This window comes from Thalassophryne amazonica, chromosome 4 (genome assembly GCF_902500255.1).
Source record: "Thalassophryne amazonica chromosome 4, fThaAma1.1, whole genome shotgun sequence".
In the NCBI taxonomy this organism is placed as follows: domain Eukaryota; kingdom Metazoa; phylum Chordata; class Actinopteri; order Batrachoidiformes; family Batrachoididae; genus Thalassophryne; species Thalassophryne amazonica.
In genome coordinates this window covers 33,152,829-33,174,881 of record NC_047106.1, presented here as the reverse complement: position 1 = coordinate 33,174,881, position 22,053 = coordinate 33,152,829, and the positions used below count along the sequence as shown (strand labels likewise).

The window sequence follows — 22,053 nt, the reverse complement described above, 5'->3', positions numbered from 1 at the left end:
TTGCTTGTTTTCTTTCAATCATTCTAAATGAACAAGCAACACAATGACTCACTGGGAACCCTGAGTGTGTACCTGTAATGGCCACCACAAACTCTCTGGGGAGACCAAGGACGTTGTTGTCTATGTCCAACTCCAAGGTGATGGACACAGCAGCTTCATATCGAGACACAACCACCTGGAAGGGACAAAGTAAATGTGCCACTAAATTTAATTCCAAGTAGTGAAGTGGTTCCATGTGCGACACCAGAATCAGACCCGCTTTACTGGGAAATCAAATCAACAAACTTACATTACTTATATTTCAATGGCACAAAGATCTGCCTTGTTACAATCCTTTTTGAACATATTATTTTGTTTTGGCTACTCAAAAACATAAACCAGCAACAATATAACAGCTTATGTGGGCTTTTGTTGTAAGGCTTCCTACAAAAGTGGGTCACCAATCACCTCATTAACAATCCTCACTTGCAGGTGTGACTGGTTAGTGTGATTAAAGCAGGTTGTGTTGTATCTCTGACTTACAATGTGAGGATTTTGCTCATGAAAATTAAAAAAGTTTTCAGCTCCTTTAGAAAAGTAGGTTAGCAGAACTTAAAACTTCACTCTTTTTTAGCACCATGTGTTGTGTGTGAATGTGTCTTTCATTTCTTCACTATTATTTGTCAGGCGCTATGGGTGCAAGGAAACCAGAATTTCACTGCACGTGGCTGTTTTAGACCTGACTGAGTCATGCTGCGATATCTCAACACACACCAAGGACAGCACTGCAAAAGAGTAAGTGCACCTCTTCATCCTATCTTCTCATTTATATGTTATCAGTATTTTGGTATGTTTCTAGAGAGTGGAATTCACAGATGCATCTCAGTTAACTAAATGTGACATTACTTTACTTTGTAGACTAATTTCTAGACATGTAAGATGCGCCCTTATGGACTCAGGCGGAGCATTAGGTGTCCAAAGAAATATGGGGAGACCATCACAGAGAGAACATGTATATCGGCCCCAAACCATGATCTGGAGATGGAGTGTGAGCAGAGTGAAGCCAACCCCCAAAAACCCATGCATGAGAAGTATATAAGGAACGCTGCGGTTCTACCAGAACCCTCTCTGCTGCTCAGTGATTCCGCTGTCACGTCCCAGGAGAAGACCTCCAGCAGTCTGCGCTCAAGTCAGCCAGGACCTTTGCTGATCCATGGCTTCACAGTGCTGGAGTACCAGCGCACATATCATTCAGTGGTGGATCCTCTTCTTTTTAGTGCATGCGGGAAACTCACTTCCTACAGTCTGGAGCTGGGACGAACCATCAAGGAACGCCTGTTTGAGGAGCTGGCGTACCCAACATTTCAAATTTCAGAGCAGCCAAATGGAGAAGTAGAAGTGCTGGAAAGATTCTGTGTGCTCCGCCCCACACCTCACACAGACCTGGACTGCTAAGGAGAGTCACAGCTACGTTATTTGACAAGATCATGACATTTTAGTTTGACAATTCACTTTTACTTTTTCCTAATATAAAAATGTAGAAATCAGATTTACTTATTTGGGGGGGAGCACTGAAAGTTCATTTTACAAATCTATAAAAGACCTCAGTCAAATTCAGTGAAAGGTTTGGGGGGGGGGGGGGGGTCGTTTCCCCCCCTGTAGGATTTGTATCTCAATTAAGGTAGATTTGGGCTCAGTTAAAGTAGATGCATTCATTGAGTAAAACCCTACTTAGTCATCCCTATTACCTGTTAAGTGCATCCACTTGAAAATTTACCAAAGCTGTGTTTGACTTTCAACAGCAGCACTCGTTTAAAAAAATAAATAAACCCTTACAATTCTCTTGTGTTCCGCTACATCAGTGTTTGCCAATGCTGATCCTCAGGATCCAAAGTACTGCACATTTTCCACTAGTTCTTGATCTAATCAGATAAACACAATCACCAGCTGGCTGAACAATGAAACTGATCTGATTTGGCTCATTAGGTGAGAGTCTATCTTACATAATAATGCTGCTAATTCTGTACCTTCTGCCCCTGTTGTCTGTAGCCATCAGCAACAGCTTCAATATTGTGGTTGCCAGGGACGAGCAGCACATGGAAATAACCGCCCTCAGTAGAAAGGCTCTCATGCCTCCATTGACCTTGATCATAGCACCAACAATAGGTTTCCCACTCATGTCCCTCACTATGCCACGCACCCCCTTTGTGTACCTGGATGGGGACAAAAATGGAGAGCAGGTTGCATGCTGACATGTGACACAATATCTTGCAAGAATTCAGTGACAAACACATTTATACAGCCCTTTCAATTAAATCAATTTATTTATATAGTGCCAAATCACAACAAACAGTCGCCCCAAGGCGCTTTATATTGTAAGGCAAGGCCATACAATAATTACGGAAAAACCCCAACGGTCAAAACGACCCCTGTGAGCAAGCACTTGGCGACAGTGGGAAGGAAAAACTCCCTTTTAACAGGAAGAAACCTCCAGCAGAACCAGGCTCAGGGAGGGGCTGTCTTCTGCTGGGACTGGTTGGGGCTGAGGGAGAGAACCAGAAAAAAGACGTGCTGTGGAGGGGAGCAGAGATCAATCACTAATGATTAAATGCAGAGTGGTGCATACAGAGCAAAAAGAGAAAGAAACACTCAGTGCATCATGGGAACCCCCCAGCAGTCTAAGTCTATAGCAGCATAACTAAGGGATGGTTCAGGGTCACCTGATCCAGCCCTAACTATAAGCTTTAGCAAAAAGGAAAGTTTTAAGCCTAATCTTAAAAGTAGAGAGGGTGTATGTCTCCCTGATCTGAATTGGGAGCTGGTTCCACAGGAGAGGAGCCTGAAAGCTGAAGGCTCTGCCTCCCATTCTACTCTTACAAACCCTAGGAACTACAAGTAAGCCTGCAGTCTGAGAGCGAAGCGCTCTATTGGGGTGATATGGTACTATGAGGTCCCTAAGATAAGATGGGACCTGATTATTCAAAACCTTATAAGTAAGAAGAAGAATTTTAAATTCTATTCTAGAATTAACAGATACAAAGTGCTGCACAAAATAAAATACAATGAAAAGAACAATACGTATATACACTATCATTTAACATTGACAAAAAAATAAATAAATAAAATAAAATACAACTTTAAGACTAAAACAATACACAAACTGAGTGATTCCAGATAGATACGAATAAAAAATTTAAGCCTGGTTTTAAAAACCTCAGTGGTCCATTAATTCCCAAACTGTGGGCTACAGCCCCATGGTGGGACATGGACGTACTGGAGGCTATTAAAAATAAGTCTCTTAAATTTTCAAATTTGTAATGTAGTTTAAAATTACCCCAAAATAATAATGCTATAACATGAGTTTGAAGTGCACTCTGCTTTATCAGTAGATGCTCTCCATATAGATAGAGGGCTGCTGATAACCCAAAGGGCCCCGGAATGAAATGCTGTTATCACTTACACTACACAAGCACATACAAACCATACCTACTGTCACTCATCAAACAAAGAACATGCACCCTATGGTCAGGTTATCTACAAATGACGATAAGCAGCTGACGTTTGTCGCTTGATGAACATTCCCAGTACGTGGGGAGTTTGTGGGTACTTGACTTTACTGTGTACAATAATTGATAGCGTATAAAGGACAGGGAAATCCGACACAGTTAACATGAGCTTTTCTTCTGTGCCTGAGTGAGTGACAGAACCAAATTTTGATTGGTTTCATTAGAATGTTTCCTATGTCGCTACTGAGCTTGTTATCATCTCCTTAAGTTGTCTTAGAAGTCATCTCAGAAGTATTATCTCGTTACAAAACCAGCTTTTTTAGACTTTAACTTTTACAAAATACAAGAAAAAAAGTCCAACCATATTAGATTTATATAGAAATAATGCTGTCTCTGAGTGTATTCCACCATCTTGGACTATTCTGTTTAGGCAACCAGTGTACATCACACCTGGGGCAGAATATTATATTTAACCTTGCTGTTTCAGCTAATGTTCTGTATCTTTATTCTGCTACTGCTTAAATAAAAAATAAAATTAATAATAATAATTAAAAAAAAAATTTCAAGGGAGGTGTGGCGGGTGCTGCTGCTGAAATGATTACAACCACATTGTGGAAAAACACAATGATCCAGAGCAGACCAAAGTAGTGGTCAACCTCAATATGAGGCATAACTGTAAAGCGCTTTGAGCTTCTGATACAGATGGACAAACGCTATATATATAGATAGATAGATAGATATAACAAATGCTGTACATTTACCATTTCATATCTACGACCTGGTCCAGGATAAACAGCAGAAAATGAAGAATGGACTGGTATACTGATCAAAGTTGTGATTGAAGAGTCAGGTTTTTTTTTTTTCTTCAGATAAAGTGAGCTGTGGCATTCTTAAGTTTGGGAATGGCTGCTGTAGGCGAGATAATCTATTATAAATTCTGACTGATTCTATTTGACAAATAAACCACATGTAAAATGTGGATTAAAGTGATCCTTTTAAAACAAAAATTCCATACATTCTGAAAATGTCAAACATAAAACTACATAGTGATATTACAGTTACACTTTTCTTTTTCAGAAATATACACTCAACAAAAATATAAACGCAACACTTTTGGTTTTGCTCCCATTTTGTATGAGATGAACTCAAAGATCTAAAACTTTTTCCACATACACTATCACCATTTCCCTCAAATATTGTTCACAAACCAGTCTAAATCTGTGATAGTGAGCACTTCTCCTTTGCTGAGATAATTCATCCCACCTCACAGGTGTGCCATACCAAGATGCTGATTAGACACCATTAGTGCACAGGTGTGCCTTAGACTGTCCACAATAAAAGGCCACTCTGAAAGGTGCAGTTTTGTTTTATTGGGGGGGGGATACCAGTCAGTATCTGGTGTGACCACCATTTGCATTTTATTTTCGCTTTATTTGCTTCCTTTAGGATCAATTTTTAAGAAATATAACATTCAGTTTCACTGCTTTGCTGACGATGTGCAGATTTATCTACCTCTGAACCTTAAAACAAACTCATCTGCCATCCTACAGACTTGCTTTCAAGAAGTCAAAGACTGGATGTCTTTAAACGTTTTGAATCTAAATGAAAGCAAAACAGAGATTGTGGTCTTTGGTGACCTTGACCTTTCTGCCCTTGGTCCACTCGCCTCCTACTGTCGTTCATCTGCTAAGACCCTTCGTGTTTTTATAGACAGCTCTTTTAAATTCGAGAAGCAGATCAACACAGTGGTCAAAACAAGCTTCTTCCAGCTTAGACTTTTAAGTAAAATCAAGCGTTACCTGCCCCCAAATCAGCTGGAACAGGTTGTGCACGCCTTGCTCACGTCTCGTTTAGACTACTGCAATTCTTTGTATGTTGGTCTTAATCAGTCATCTCTGCATCGTCTCCAGATGGTGCAAAATGCAGCTGCGCGTCTGCTCACTGGAGTCAAACGGCACCAACACATTTCTCCTGTTTTAGCTTCACTGCACTGGTTGCCTGTTCCTTTTAGAATTGATTTTAAGATTTTGTTGCTTGTTTTTAAATCAATTCACGGTCGAGCCCCATTCTATTTATCTGATATGATGTCATTGTACACTCCAGGAAGAGCTCTGCGCTCCGCGGACCAGAGTTCACTGGTCTGTCCCAGATCTAAGCTAAGGACCAGGGGAGACAGAGCCTTTGCTGTTGTGGGGCCCAAGCTCTGGAACTCTCTGCCATTGAATGTCCGACTGGCTCCTTCAGTTGATTCTTTTAAGACTCTTTTAAAGACATATCTTTTTGCACTGGCTTTTAATACAAGATGAGCTGAACACTGCCACATCTTTTACTGTCTTGTTGATTTATTTTGTTCTTGTATTTAACGATATTTTAAATCCTTTTATTGTACAGCACTTTGGGGCAGTGTTGACTGTTTGTAAATGTGCTTTATAAATAAACCTGACCTTGACCTTGCCTCATGCAGTGCAACACATCTCCTTCGCATAGAGTTGATCAGGTTGTCAATTGTGGCCTGTGGAATGTTGGTCCACTCCTCTTCAATGGCTGTGCGAAGTTGCTGGATATTGGCAGGAACTGGTACACGCTGTCGTATACGCTGGTCCAGAGCATCCCAAACATGCTCAATGGGTGACATGTCCAGTGAGTATGCCGGCCATGCAAGAACTGGGACATTTTCAGCTTCCAAGAATTGTGTACAGATCCTTGCAACATGGGGCCGTGCATTATCCTGCTGCAACATGAGGTGATGTTCTTGGATGTATGGCACAACAATGGGCCTCAGGATCTCGTCACGGTATCTCTGTGCATTCAAAATGCCATCAATAAAATGCACCTGTGTTCTTCGTCCATAACAGACGCCTGCCCATACCATAACCCCACCGCCACCATGGACACTCGATCCACAACACTGATATCAGAAAACCGCTCACCCACACAACGCCACACACGCTGTCTGCCATCTGCCCTGGACAGTGTGAACCGGGATTCATCACTGAAGAGAACACCTCTCCAACGTGCCAAACGTCAGCAAATGTGAGCATCTGCCCACTCAAGTCGGTTACGACGACGAACTGGAGTCAGGTCGAGACCCCCATGAGGACGACGAGCATGCAGATGAGCTTCCCTGAGACGGTTTCTGACAGTTTGTGCAGAAATTCTTTGGTTATGCAAACCGATTGTTTCAGCAGCTGTCCGAGTGGCTGGTCTCAGACGATCTTGGAGGTGAACATGCTGGATGTGGAGGTCCTGGGCTGGTGTGGTTACACGTGGTCTGCGGTTATGAGGCTGGTTGGATGTACTGCCAAATTCGCTGAAATGCCTTTGGAGAAGGCTTATGGTAGAGAAATGAACATTCATGAACATTCAATACACGAGCAACAGCTCTGGTTGACATTCCTACTGTCAGCATGCCAACTGCATGCTCCCTCAAATCTTGAGACATCTGTGGCATTGTGCTGTGTGATAAAACTGCACCTTTCAGAGTGGCCTTTTATTGTGGACAGTCTAAAGCACACCTGTGCACTAATCATGGTGTCTAATCAGCATCTTGATATAGCACACCTGTGAGGTGGGATGGATTATCTCAGCAAAGGAGAAGTGCTCACTATCACAGATTTAGACTGGTTTGTGAACAATATTTGAGGGAAATGGTGATATTGTGTATGTGGAAAAAGTTTTAGATCTTTGAGTTCATCTCATACAAAATGGGAGCAAACCAAAAGTGTTGCATTTATATTTTTGTTGAGTGTATATATATTTGCCCAAAAGCAGCTGATCTTGTTGTGTACCTCCACCAACATGCTGAGGAGCGCCTTCTTATTCTCCGCCCAGAGCGCTGACAGCTGCTCAGCAGGAGGGAAGAGACAGCAGCCAGTATACACCGTGATTTCAGGGCAGTGGCCAAAATCCATGCTGAAGTCCTGAAAGAGCGCAGAACACACGTGACACCACATTTCTCACACCGCAAGAGAATATGATTACACTTTATCCTTCTAATTTGGTGCACCTGTCCAAATTAATATTATCAATTGTAAAGTTAATTAGCAATACATCAAATCAGATCTGTCCTCAGCTGAGACATAGTATTGGATTCTTTTCAGATCATATGTTAATCTAACGCACATTTTTAATGTATCTTCAATAGATGGCTTATTCTGAAACAATGGACTGCTGATACTGTTGCAAACTGAAGATGAGACTTGCCTTCATGCTCCCCATATGACTTTGTTTCTCTGCTGCTCTCAGAACGCCACTGTGGGTGTTGTCCACTGAGAGAGACAGACCCCACAAAATTACAATGAGCAGAACGACCTTCACTTTCATGAATGATTGCCTGTCAACAGTAATCATTTGTAACACTTCTTTTACATACTCTGCCCATTACTTGGACATCCAATGTCTCCAAAGCGCATCTTGGGGTGGTTGCTGGCATACACATTTGCCAAGTATTTGAGAGTTCCCTCATTTATAACTGCAAAAATAAGTAATTTATTACATAAATTATAAAACTAAACACAGAGTTCTTAACACATTTTCAGCCCAGTAACGTTACCAGACTGTACGGGCTTGTCATATGGGTAGGTAATAATTAGGGAGCCTCCATCGAGGACCACAGACATCGTGTAGTCCTTCTTTAGGATCAGATCCATCACAGCCTTGGTCTCTGGTTGGGGTTCTACTACATTTTGGGATGCATTGCCTGAGCAAAAAAATATATATATATTTTTTTTTTAATGAATAGGATAGGGAGTAGTTGGAGGAGCAGGAAAACAAATACAACATGGAGTCATTCATATTAATTCTTTGTGAGTCAGTGATACCATATTATATGGTCTGTGCAGCCTTGATATTTAATACATTCTGTAAAAAAAACAAAACCAAACAAAAAACTGAACCATTCCAGCCTCAACACACAAGCCTTCCAACACATTTAATTCATCCCAACTCAAAACGGTTTGAATTAAAAGACTTATGAACTTGACCGTGGTGATCTTTTAAGGTGACCCAGGGTCAAGTGACCAAAGAAAGGTGATACATATATAGATAGATAGATGGGATCATATTAGGGTTTAACAGAAAGCACAGGGATATCTTTAACTAAATCCTTAGAATAGCAATCCTACTGTATATAAAAGTAAGTGGTACCAAAATTTGAACCTTGACCACATTGACTTTAAAGGTGTATAGCCATTGAGATTTTTTTAAGATATCGCACCACTATAATTTTGTTTATTAGTCTTTAAATAGGGGATTCATAATATGACATTGCCAAATCGGATCAAAACTTAAGTTTATTTTTTCCACACACACAGACGGATGGACAGACAGACATACAGGACCACAAATAATATCCCCACAGGTGCTGCTGCTGAGCGTGTGTTATTTACAAGCAAAGATAACTTTTTAATCTCTTGTAGTGTTATGGCAATTAGATAAAATGACTAACCACAGAAATCTGTGTCCAGATCTTTGCCATGAGCATTAGTGAAACCTTGAGTGGAAGTGCACTGGTTCTCCTTTGCCAACTCCCGTCCATCAGGGTTGATAGAGGGTAAGATGACAATCTGGGTTTCATTAATCAGCTGTAACAGGAAGAGTAAAAAAAGCAACAACTACAGTCAAAGTTGTACTACATAATTACTGGGATCATCTGAATAGCTCTCTTGTCTAATATATGAATAAATTGTGAACAATTTTAGATGCAAGATGATATATATTTTGTGTCCTTTGTAAAGATATGAATAAAGAATTTCTTATTGCTGTTAACAAATATTCAATTTGGTATTTTATGACATTACCCCATGCTGTTCTGAGACTGTGAGAATGAAATACTACAGTATAATCACTAGTATTTTCTTTGTATAACATACATAACATACAACCCAACTGAGCATATCCTGCAGTAATTTTTTTTCCCCCCACCACCACCCCCAATAGTTCCTGAGGAACAAAAACTCACTCTGGTGATGGCTGGGTTCTTGCCGTAGTTGATACACAGAAAGGCAGCAAACTCCAGCAGAAGCTCCGTGCCCGATGGAGCATTGCCATGAATTCCTGCCACAAATCGGATCTTGGGTTTAGAAGGTTCAGGCTCATCTGGTTTGTTGGAGATTTCCAGTGCCCAAATAGTTCGAACCTCCACACTTTGCCCTAAACTGGACACAATCCAGAAGGTAACAAAATACCGTCATCAAACACTGAACAACGGGGAGCTAAATGACTTCCATCTCCAATAGGATCTTATACTCAACAAAAATATAAATGCAACACTTTTGGTTTTGCTCCCATTTTGTATGAGATGAACTCAAAGATCTAAACCTTTTTCCACATACACAATATCACCATTTCCCTCATATATTGTTCACAAACCAGTCTAAATCTGTGATAGTGACCACTTCTCCTTTGCTGAGATAATCCATCCCACCTCACAGGTGTGCCATATCAAGATGCTGATTAGACACCATGATTAGTGCACAGGTGTGCCTCAGACTGTCCACAATAAAAGGCCACTCTGAAAGGTGCAGTTTTGTTTTATTGGGGGGGGGTACCAGTCAGTATCTGGTGTGACCACCATTTGCCTCATGCAGTGCAACACATCTCCTTCGCATAGAGTTGATCAGGTTGTCAATTGTGGCCTGTGGAATGTTGGTCCACTCCTCTTCAATGGCTGTGCGAAGTTGCTGGATATTGGCAGGAACTGGTACACGCTGTCGTATACGCTGGTCCAGAGCATCCCAAACATGCTCAATGGGTGACATGTCCGGCGAGTATGCCGGCCATGCAAGAACTGGGACATTTTCAGCTTCCAAGAATTGTGTACAGATCCTTGCAACATGGGGCCGTGCATTATCCTGCTGCAACATGAGGTGATGTTCTTGGATGTATGGCACAACAATGGGCCTCAGGATCTCGTCACGGTATCTCTGTGCATTCAAAATGCCATCAATAAAATGCACCTGTGTTCTTCGTCCATAACAGACGCCTGCCCATACCACAACCCCACCGCCACCATGGGCCACTCGATCCACAACATTGACATCAGAAAACCGCTCACCCACACGACGCCACACACGCTGTCTGCCATCTGCCCTGAACAGTGTGAACCGGGATTCATCCGTGAAGAGAACACCTCTCCAACGTGCCAAACGCCAGCAAATGTGAGCATTTGCCCACTCAAGGCTGTTACGACGATGAACTGGAGTCAGGTCGAGACCCCGATGAGGACGACGAGCATGCAGATGAGCTTCCCTGAGACGGTTTCTGACAGTTTGTGTAGAAATTCTTTGGTTATGCAAACCGATTGTTTCAGCAGCTGTCCGAGTGGCTGGTCTCAGACGATCTTGGAGGTGAACATGCTGGATGTGGAGGTCCTGGGCTGGTGTGGTTACACGTGGTCTGCGGTTATGAGGCTGGTTGGATGTACTGCCAAATTCTCTGAAATGCCTTTGGAGACGGCTTATGGTAGAGAAATGAACATTCAATACAAGAGCAACAGCTCTGGTTGACATTCCTGCTGTCAGCATGCCAATTGCACGCTCCCTCAAATCTTGCGACATCTGTGGCATTGTGCTGTGTGATAAAACTGCACCTTTCAGAGTGGCCTTTTATTGTGGGCAGTCTAAGGCACACCTGTGCACTAATCATGGTGTCTAATCAGCATCTTGATATGGCACACCTGTGAGGTGGGATGGATTATCTCAGCAAAGGAGAAGTGCTCACTATCACAGATTTAGACTGGTTTGTGAACAATATTTGAGGGAAATGGTGATATTGTGTATGTGGAAAAAGTTTTAGATCTTTGAGTTCATCTCATGCAAAATGGGAGCAAAACCAAAAGTGTTGCGTTTATATTTTTGTTGTGTTGAAAAAAAATGACAATTAAAAATTCAAAATGTGTCAAAATTCAAAATGTGTCAAAATACACATATATTGATAAGGATTAAGATTGTATTTATTAATTTGGAACGTCAGCATTTTTCAATATGGGCTCAATTTTTAGATAATTTTTTTTTAATCAACCAATTTCCTTGTTAGAACGCTAGCAATGTTTGGCTCAAGACTAGAGGATCCTCTCTTTGATTCCCCATTGCTGTGACAATCTTAGCAAGTCAGCAATGAACACAACATAATCAAGCAGCATGCAGGTGTAGAGGCTGCAGAGAGCTAACAATGTCACGAAGAGCTCATTCTTCTGTTTACAAAAAAAAAAAAAAAAAAAACAACAAGCTCCACATCTTAAATCAACTTGTAATGAATGCCACAGTAAACTTGCCAAAACAAAAGCAGGCTAAAGTAAGACACTAAATGTATAATTAGTAATTTAAAAAGTTTCTTTACATTTGCTGAGGTAAATATGCACATGTATTTCCATAAGGATCCTCTCCATACTACCAGATGCCTCTAATATTTTTGCCTATTTGATGGTAGCGAGAGACTGCTAATGTTGAGGGTTTTAGTTTGCCCCATAACCTGTGATAGTGTTAGCAATCTAAGTCAATACTGAACAGATAAAATCATTTTTGTCTCAGTGAAAAGCTGAACCCTAAAACATGTAAAAAAATAAGCCCATCTTGAAAAATCCCACTGTTCTCCTTTTAAAATTCTCATAAACAGAAATGATTCAAATACAACCAAAGATAAAGTCTTCCAACCTGCGTAGGGATGTAATTTTTGGAAAGTTGAGGGTGAGACCCCTTAGGAACTCCGACTGCCCTTTGTAGTGTCGGTATTGGAAGTTATTTTGTGTAGTAGTGCTGCTGACTAGCTGCTCCAAACCCTGACCGAGTGAGAGGCTCTTGATTAATTTGTGGAACTCCTCCTCAAATGGGTTCTGTGGAGGTGGTGGGCCCTTAGGCTCTAAGAAGACACGTGTCAATCTGAAGTCCACCACTTCAACACCTTCTTGTGAAACTGTGGCGTAGGTTCTGACAGGGTTGTACCTGAAGAATAGAGGAGTTATGTACTCTAGTTAATGCCACAGAAAAACAGGAGCACAAAAAGTTTTGCCTGGAACTGTGCATGTAATATTACTACTGACAGCAAATTAATAATCAGTTTGTAGTACAGTGTTTCCTTCCAACATTCAAAATTTACCCGTGGGCAGAGGCAGTAACAGAGTAGGTCCCAGGGACAAGCAGTCTCCAATAATCTCCAGTAAGGGCTGTGGTGATGTTGTGTTCTATACTCTCCACACTAATAGTGGCATTGGGGATGCCTGCTCCATCCCTGCTGTCAGCTACTGTGCCCGTTATTCCATTGTGAACCTAGTAACCCAAAACACAGAATCCAGTGGAGTAAAATCAGAAACTGAGTCAGTGAAGAGAAATATTAAGGATTATAAACCGAATGCGAGGTCTGTACAGGAAAATATTACATCGATGTGTTGTCAGTACGGATGGTTAATCATTTATTATATGACTATTAAATATACAAACACACAAACTTACAGTATCGCCCAAATATGAAAGCTGCTGATGGCTCGTAGTCAGACCTATTCACTTCGCCTCCATGAAGAACTTTCTAACAGATGATCTGGTCATTAGCTGGTAAGCTTTCAATTTCTGTGTTTTATCAGATGCTGTTTAGATATTCATGGAGTACATTTATATCTGACTTGGTTTTTGTAATTGTGTTTTTTTGCTTCCTGGTTTGTAATGAAAATACACGTTGCAGACCGACTGTCATGGTACCCAGTCCGGATATGGGAAAATATCCGACTGGTAATCAGCCAATCAGAGCACGCATAGCATCGCAGCCATATAATAAGAGGAAATATTTAACTGTCTGCAGTTTAAGTGATTTACCTGTTGTATAAACTGAAGCAAGGCTCGTTGGTTTTGTTCCCAGTATGTGGGCAGCTCTTTGGCCATGGGGTACTTGACACATCCCAGCTCTATGGTCACTTCAAAACAGTTGGTGTTTAAGTAATTCCAATCCTGCATGCCACCTAAAAAAAAAATAATAACAATATTTAAGCCCAAATCAGACTGTGCTTTATTTCAACATCAACTGTACACAGACACACTCAAGACCAAAGGATTAACTTATTATGCAATACAGTATAATGCACATGGGTAAAACATACAGCTACTGTAGATTTTAATTTGAGTTGACTGACTACAACTTTAGATGGCAAAAGAACTAACTAAACAGTTCATAAGTAACACTTTGTTTTATACTGAAGCTACATTCAACTATACTGACTATAATAAAATATGTCAAGTTAGTCAATTTGCATGTATAGTTCAGAATCACTGATTGTTCTCAAAAGGATTAAATGGTCAAAGAAAGAGTCTCAATCCCTGACAATATCTGAATTTTATATCTGAAATTAAATTAATTAAATACAGTTTTGTTAATCGTAACTGTTATATTATTTCGCAAGCAAAACCTTTAGGTTTTGAACTGTAAAACATTTCAAGACTATGGAAAAACTGTGAGGTGACGTCAATAAACTGATATATATTTTATGTTCCAGCCTTATTCCAAAATGAATGAAATTCTTTTGTTTTCCATCAAAATTCTACACGCAATGTCCCATAATGACAATGTTAAAAAAGACAATTAATTTATATATATATATATATATATATATATATATATATATATATATATATATATATATTTGCAAATCTATTAAAATCTAAGAAATCACGCGTACACAAATATTCGGTCTTTGCCATGAAGCTCAAAATTGAGCTCAGGTGCATCCTGTTTCCACTGATCATCCTTGAGACGTTTCTTCAGCTTAATTGGAGTCCACCTGGGGTAAATTCAGTTGATTGGACATGATTTGGAAAGACACACACCTGTCCACATATAAGGTCCCACAGTTGACAGTGCATGTCAGAGCACAAACAAAAAGGTTAGTCATATAACATTATCAGTCTAATCTCTGTTTCACATCAACGACTAAACTTTTAGATTAGCTGTCTTTTGTTCGTAAACAATTTTCACAGTCATAGCAGCCTCACGAGTGCCGATGCCAAAAAACGCCTCAAATGCGCGACAGTTTTGTTTACTTTTGGGTTGGTCCGTCTGCTACAAACATGGCCGAGTCTGCCATAGCAGAGAGGCGCTCCCGACCTCAGCGTCCGTAAACATCTCCAACGGATTAAGGTCCAGAACACCCACTCCTCAATCAATCAATCAATTTTTTTTTTATATAGCGCCAAATCACAACAAACAGTTGCCCCAAGGCGCTTTATATTGTAAGGCAAGGCCATACAATAATTATGTAAAACCCCAACGGTCAAAACGACCCCCTGGGAGCAAGCACTTGGCTACAGTGGGAAGGAAAAACTCCCTTTTAACAGGAAGAAAACTCCAGCAGAACCAGGCTCAGGGAGGGGCAGTCTTCTGCTGGGACTGGTTGGGGCTGAGGGAGAGAACCAGGAAAAAGACATGCTGTGGAGGGGAGCAGAGATCGATCACTAATGATTAAATGCAGAGTGGTGCATACAGAGCAAAAAGAGAAAGAAGCAGTGCATCATGGGAACCCCCCAGCAGTCTACGTCTATAGCAGCATAACTAAGGGATGGTTCAGGGTCACCTGATCCAGCCCTAACTATAAGCTTTAGCAAAAAGGAAAGTTTTAAGCCTAATCTTAAAAGTAGAGAGGGTGTCTGCCACAAGTCTCGCCTTCCTTCCTCCTCCATCAAGTGCTTGTACATGATAGCCGCCTTTTTTGAGGTAAGACGCTGGTGTTTTGTCGACTAAAATAAAATGTGCCTCCTCTGTACCAGGCTAAAAAGTTTAGTTGGGAATGTGAAACTTTAGCCGACTAAGTGCTTTGTGCAATGACTAATGTCAAAAGATGAGTGGACTAAGTGAGTTTAGTCCACTAAACAAGATTAGACCACTTTATGAAACCGGACCCTGATGTTTCAGTGAAAGCTAATCACAGAAAGATAGACAATGTAGGCATACCAGGAACATTGTACCAGTTGGCACCATTAGTGATGCCGTCTTCAAAGTACTCCTCAGGGTACAGATCGGGACAAGGGTGCCCATTGTGCATCAAAGGATTCTCCTGTACACATACACATCCATACAAGTGAGAACTCAACAAATGAGTCGGCCAATGTTCAAATCTTGAAAGACATCCGACAGCAATAGTTACCTGTGAGTAAGCTCGAGACAACTGCTGAAAGACCTTGTCATCAGGTGACCTGCTATACTGTGTAATCCCTTTCTTGTCATCATCATAAGGATAGTTTACCACCAAAGAACCTACAGTCCACAAGACAAAGACAAAACAGAGAAGACAAACAGAATTTGTGGTTAAAAGTTTTAAAATCCAATACTTGGACTGAAAACATCTAAAGACAAAAAACAAATAACAGCTTTTAATGTTTATAATTAATCAAGTAAATGCTAAACTTGATCAACAGGCCAGCAACTCTCTTTCAGAGGAAATAATGAACATCACTGCAATTCTGTTTATTCTGAACAGTTTTGATCTGTGTAGTAAGAGTTGACTGATGCAGCAGCTTTAAAACTCAGTTTCTTGTGGTCCACTCAAAGATCGTTGCTAAATATTTGTCTTCCATTGTATGTTTAATCAATTCTACCTTATTAATGATTTAGGTTCCATTGTTTTTAACAATAACCAACAAATTATGCCCTTTACACCATTCAACAAATTCTGTAACCTCTCCTTTGTCAGGTTGATGCCATGCCACTGATGCTGTAGGAGTATCATTTATAACATTATTACCTGGAAATTTAAGGAGATACTATTTCCCATATCAACTGTCACAATGTAGACAGAAGCAGGGAACTGAAGCAGCCCTGTTGGAAGACCATACTTAATGACTGCAGCTCTCTCAAATGGTAAAATAGCAACAATGGGTTCACTATCAGGAGATAAAAGCAAACCCAATAATAAACAACACAATTACAATAGGGACCTCGTAGGACTTTATCCTACTCGGGCCCTAATGATAGGGCTATCTTGGGAGTAGCGGTGTCGATACATTCTCAAAATAACATCATACCTCCATGAAGGTTGGCAGACAGGACAAAGGGGATGCTCCTTAGCCAGTTCATCACAGCTATTGTCTCCAGCTGCCTGGGCTCTGTGATGGTATTAAATTGGTCTGGGAAGTTGCGGTTCAGGTCAAAATTGTTGCTGTTGTTGCGCCCTTTGTAGCCCTTTACATCGCCTGTGAGGAAAGAATTACAATGAGTGTGTCTGTATGCACACATCAGATTAACATGGAGCAACGCAGTGACAATATGCATTATAGAAATGTCTTGCCAGTGGTCTAAGACGATACCCTCTGGCATAATTCCTGTTATTCATTAACAGCAGCCACCATTTTAAAATGCTTCAGCAAATAGAGGAAGTGGTTTGTAAAGCTTTCACATGACATAGAATGCAAACAAATGTCTCCCTACCCAAAAAACATAGACCCTAGATACTACCCTAAACACACAGGCCCTGTACACAAATGCCATCTGCTCACTATGCAAGTTGACTATTTTGCAATTTTCTTAGCACTCAAAATAAATCAGGGTTGCAAATAAAACTTATTTTCATGATTATTAAACTGTCGTTTTGTTTAGTGCAGACAATACTAGAGAATAGAAGAGGAAAGCAGCTGGTGCAACACAGAAGTAGGCGGTGAAAAGTTTAATAAGGTGCTGAAAACAGAAAAGAGACTAACGTTTCGATGTGCAATTTACATCTTCATCTCTGACTCTGATGAAGATGTGAATTGCACATCGAAACGTTAGTCTCTTTTCTATGTTTTCAGCATGTTATTAAACTTTTCAGCACCTACTTCTGTGTGGCACCAGCTGCTTTCCTCTTCTACAAGTCAGTCCTACCTGGTTGCACTGGATTTTTGTGCTGTACAGAAGCGCGGACAACTCTCTTTTTTTGTTCAATACTAGAGAATATTTTGTAGTTTTTTTTTGTTTGTTTGTTTTGTTTTTTTAGTAAATCTATACCACAAAGTGAGCCCTTAATGTCCAATTAAAAGTCCATAACTTTAGCGTACTCAATTTAAAGAGAAAAGCAGAGGAAAAATAGCAAATCCTAACATAGAAATGGAGACACTCAAAGTTGGCATTTTTCTTAATTTTGTACATGAGTACTTTAATAATTATGGAAATAGTTGATTATTTTTCCATGAATAAACTAACTGATCCACCAACTCTTGAGAAATATGATTAGAAAAAACCCCTATAAGCACTCAATAAATGTATACTTTGTTTTGCTGTTATGAGAATGTCCTGGCTCATTTTTTCTATATTAAAAAAAATTTGTTTCAAAAACTATATTTTCTACTTCTGCCCCTTTTTTTGCACATCTATAACTAATCCAGTCAAGGCCAATCCTTTTTATCAAATTTTATAATGGGTTCATTCATTTTTAAGTAGTAATGACTGACCACTGAACACACATGCAGGCTCTTTTATGGAGATAAAGCTGTGGCCATGAAAATTTGTTCCAAATTCATAATTACACATTATTATATCAACATATTCTGGCCACACCTTTTATCTCAAAGCACTACAAAACTGAAAGGCCACTTGTAATCGGATCAGCCCAAACCTTTCACCAATTTTCAGGAAAATTATGTACATTAATCTACTCTATTCTACAATAAAAAAAATTTTTTTACTTCTGCCATTTTTGCAAGTCTGAAATACTGACAAACAATCATATACACACACACATGCAACCTCTTTAATAAAGATAATTAAAGCTGCAGCCATGAAAATTAGTTCCAAATTCAACTAATCTTGCTAACAAACAAGAAGAAGTACAGAAAAACACCATTTCCCTCAATGAAAGCAAGTAATGTTCCAGTTTTAGAATATAGTAGCAATAAACCATCCATCCATCCATCCATCCATCCATTTTCTTCCGCTTCATCCGAGGTCGGGTCGCGGGGGAAGCAGCACAGCAAAGCCGCCCAGACCTCCCGATCCACACACACCTCTCCCAGCTCCTCCAGAGGAACCCCGAGGCATTCCCAAGCCAGCCGAGAGACGCAGTCCCCTCCAGCGTGTCCTGGGTCTTCCCCGAGGCCTCCTCCCAATGGGACATGCCTGGAACACCTCTCCAGCAAGGCGTCCAGGGGGCATCCACAAAAGATGCCCGAACCACCTCAGCTGGCTCTTTTCGACATGGAGGAGCAGCGGCTCGACTCTGAGCTCCTCCCTTATAGCAATAAATCAAATGCCTTAATGTGTATAATAATACACATTAATATACACATTACAACAATAATATGAGACAATATCTGTCTCATATTATTTCTTGCAATTGTCATCGTCCCAGTGTGTTATTTCAGACTATAAACTCAGTTGTAAATCCACGCACCTCTGTTTTGATGGACGCTACAACCACAGCCTGTGAGGAGTTTCTTCAGTTTTTTTATTGACAAGGTTTCATCAGTCAGACAGAACGCTGATCAGAACTGTAATGTTGAGTTGTCTGCTCCTCGTGCACATTCTGCTGTGCTCGAGCAGTTTGAGCCCATTTCTTTTGCATCTCTTGCTGATGTTGTCAAACACACAAAATCTACAAGTTGTCCTTCAGATGTTGTTCCAGCTAAGGTGCTGAAGGAGGTTTTTAATACTGTTGGAGCGGGTCTCCTAAATTTTATGAATGCTTGTCTTAGATCAGGGTCTGTTCCAGCTGCTTTTAAACATGCTGTGGTTCAACCTCTTCTTAAAAAACCTCACCTGGACTCATCAGTTGTATCCAATTTTAGACCTGTGTCTCATCTGCCATTTCTGTCTAAGGTTTTAGAAAAGGTTGTCTTTTTACAGTTACAATCATTTTTAGAAGACAATCTCATCCTTGAAAAATTCCAATCTGTGTTTAGATCGTGACACAGCACTGAGTCGGCACTCTTAAAAGTTCATAATGACATTACTTCGTCGGTGGATGCAGGGAATCCTGCTGTGCTGGTTCTGTTGGACCTCACAGCAGCCTTTAATACTGTGGATCACACAGTACTTGTTTCCCGGTTAGAACATTTTACTGGCATTCATGGTACTGCACTTAAGTGGTTTAGATCATATTTGGCTGAAAGGAGCTTTTCTGTCATGATTGGGGACCTTTCCTCATCAACTGCTCATCTGTCTTGTGGTGTGCCGCAGGGTTCTGTCCTTGGGCCGATTCTATTTTCTTTGTACATTCTGCCATTGGGGTCAATTATAACCCAGCACAATCTGTCCTTTCATTGTTATGCAGATGATCTGCAAATCTATTTGCCTGTGAGGACTAATGGGAGTGATGCTTTGTCATCATTATTTAATTGTATTCGCGATGTAAAGCAGTGGCTGTCCCAAAACTTCCTTTACCTGAATGATGGTAAAACGGAGATCATGGTGTTTGAGCGCTCTGGCATACCAAATGTGATAACACCAAATTTTGGTGCTTTGGCTAACTATGTAAAACCAGCTGTCAAGAATGTGGGAGTGATATTTGACAGCTGTTTGAGGTTTGATCAACAGATAAACTCTGTTGTCAAAGCTAGTTTTTTCCAACTTCGCCTTTTGGCTAAAATAAAGCACTTTCTCAGTAGACGTGATCTTGAGATGGCCATTCATGCTTTCATCAGCTCCAGACTTGATTATTGTAATGAACTTTATTCAGGCATTAATCAGTCGTCTCTTGCAATCTCCAGTTGGTGCAAAATGCTGCTGCTCGTCTTTTAACAAACACTTTTAGACATGACCATATTACGCCTGTCCTGTACTCACTCCACTGGCTTCCAGTTCGTTTTAGAATTGATTTTAAAATTTTAATGTTTGTTTTTAAAGCTATTTATGGCCTTGCACCTCCCTACTTGTCTGAAATTTTAACTTTGCGCACATACAGTAGGACATTAAGGGCGTCTGGCCAGCTTTACTTAGATGTTCCAAGGTCAAGATATAAATGCTGGGGTGATCATGCTTTCGCGGTAGCTGGCCCCAGACTGTGGAACAAGCTACCTCTTGAGTTACGTACTATTCCTGACCTAGCACTTTTTAAATCTAAGTTAAAGACTTATTTAAAAACTGTTAAACTGGCTTTTAACACTTAGTGGGGAGGTGACATGTTCTGTTTTTTTATGTGCTGTTTTAAAATTTTTATTCTATACGTGTTTTATTTTTGTGAATTTGTTTTTAATGTTAAGCACTTTGGGCACCAGTCGGTGCTGTAAAGTGCTTTATAAATAAATGCTGATTGATTGATTGATTGATTGATTGATTGTATAACCTGTGCAGTAACGTGTCATTTGTCAGAGCTTACACAGGTTAAAAGCAAATGTTTCGTTTCAACTCAGCTCTTTGTCTGTTTTGTTTGTGGTTCAAGGAAATTAAGGAAGGATTTTATTTGTGATTTTGGGGATTTTCTCTCAGACGTTATTGTGAAATATGACCATTTCTTAGTTTCTGGAGAATTTAATATTCATGTCTGTTGCAAATAAAGACCATTAGTTACTGATTTTTTTTTATTATTCTTATTCAATCTTTTAATCTTGTTCAATGGGTTAAGGAACCTGACACATGAGAAAGGTCATATTTTAGATTTGGTCTTATCCTATGATCTGTCTATGAGTGTAAACGAAATTTGTGAATTCAAGAATAGCCATAAGCCTCTGGTTCTTATATTTTTAACTCTCTTGTAAACCCCTGTGATAATTTGCCAGCGGTATCCTTTTTCTTTGTGAGAGTTTTATTAAATTTTTTTGTTGGGAAATTCTCTGCTCTGAGGACGTCTGATTCCTCTTTTGTGGGCTCTAGTTTTGATGTCACACCTCCAGTTTCACATGCTGTTTTTGATCACTTTCATCCTATAACTTTTTCTTTATTGGCTGATGTGGTTAAGCACCTGAGACCTACAAACTGTCCTTTGGATACTATTCCTGCCTGTCTTTTTAAAGAGGTAGCCGGTACGGTGGACTCTGCTATACTTTTGTTTATTAATTCCTGCCTTAGTATTGGATGTGTCCCAGTTGCTCTTAAACATGCCATTGTGCAGCCTCTTATTAAAAGAAAAAAAAAAATGGATCCTGCCATGCTGTCTAATTTTAGGCCTATTTCCAAACTGCCATTTCTATCTAAAATTTTGGAGAAAGTAGTTTTCATCCAGATTCAAACACGTTTGATGGGCAATCATATTTATGAGAAATTTCAGTCTGGTTTTAAACCAGGTCATAGTACTGAGATGGCGTTGTTGAGAGTTTTCAATGATCTAGTGGTAACTGCTGAAACAGGAAATCCTGCGTTGTTAGTGCTTCTGGATTTCCCATGTTTCCATTCTTATTTGGCCGAACCGGGGTTTTTCCATGCAGTCAGGTGGTTTCACTTCATCCTCGGCTCCTCTTGTCTCTGGGGTTCCCCAGGGATCCATCCTTGGGCCAATTCTTTTCCTGTTGTACATGTTACCATTAGGGCCAAAATTTCCATTGCTGTGCTTTCCATTGCTGCCCCTGACACCAAGATTCAATGATTCTGTGGAGACACTGTTTGACGTTTAATTGACGTTAAGGCTGAATCTCAATTCTACCTCTCAGCCCTTCCCCTTACCCCTTCCCCTCCATTTTGCACGCACACG

At 40.3% G+C, this 22,053-nt stretch overlaps 1 protein-coding gene across 1 annotated transcript in view; it reads right to left on the bottom strand.

The window, feature by feature from the left end:
- The window catches only part of cpda (carboxypeptidase D, a), a 48,354-nt gene that overhangs the window by 2,398 nt on the left and 23,903 nt on the right, over window positions 1-22,053 (bottom strand). The window contains 15 exon segments of the mRNA XM_034169367.1: window positions 73-175; window positions 2,007-2,098; window positions 2,101-2,185; window positions 7,268-7,405; window positions 7,689-7,753; window positions 7,858-7,956; window positions 8,038-8,184; window positions 8,932-9,067; window positions 9,445-9,640; window positions 12,137-12,424; window positions 12,579-12,748; window positions 13,289-13,431; window positions 15,414-15,516; window positions 15,607-15,716; window positions 16,484-16,651. Of these exon segments, the coding sequence (XP_034025258.1) occupies window positions 73-175; window positions 2,007-2,098; window positions 2,101-2,185; window positions 7,268-7,405; window positions 7,689-7,753; window positions 7,858-7,956; window positions 8,038-8,184; window positions 8,932-9,067; window positions 9,445-9,640; window positions 12,137-12,424; window positions 12,579-12,748; window positions 13,289-13,431; window positions 15,414-15,516; window positions 15,607-15,716; window positions 16,484-16,651 (2,043 nt within the window).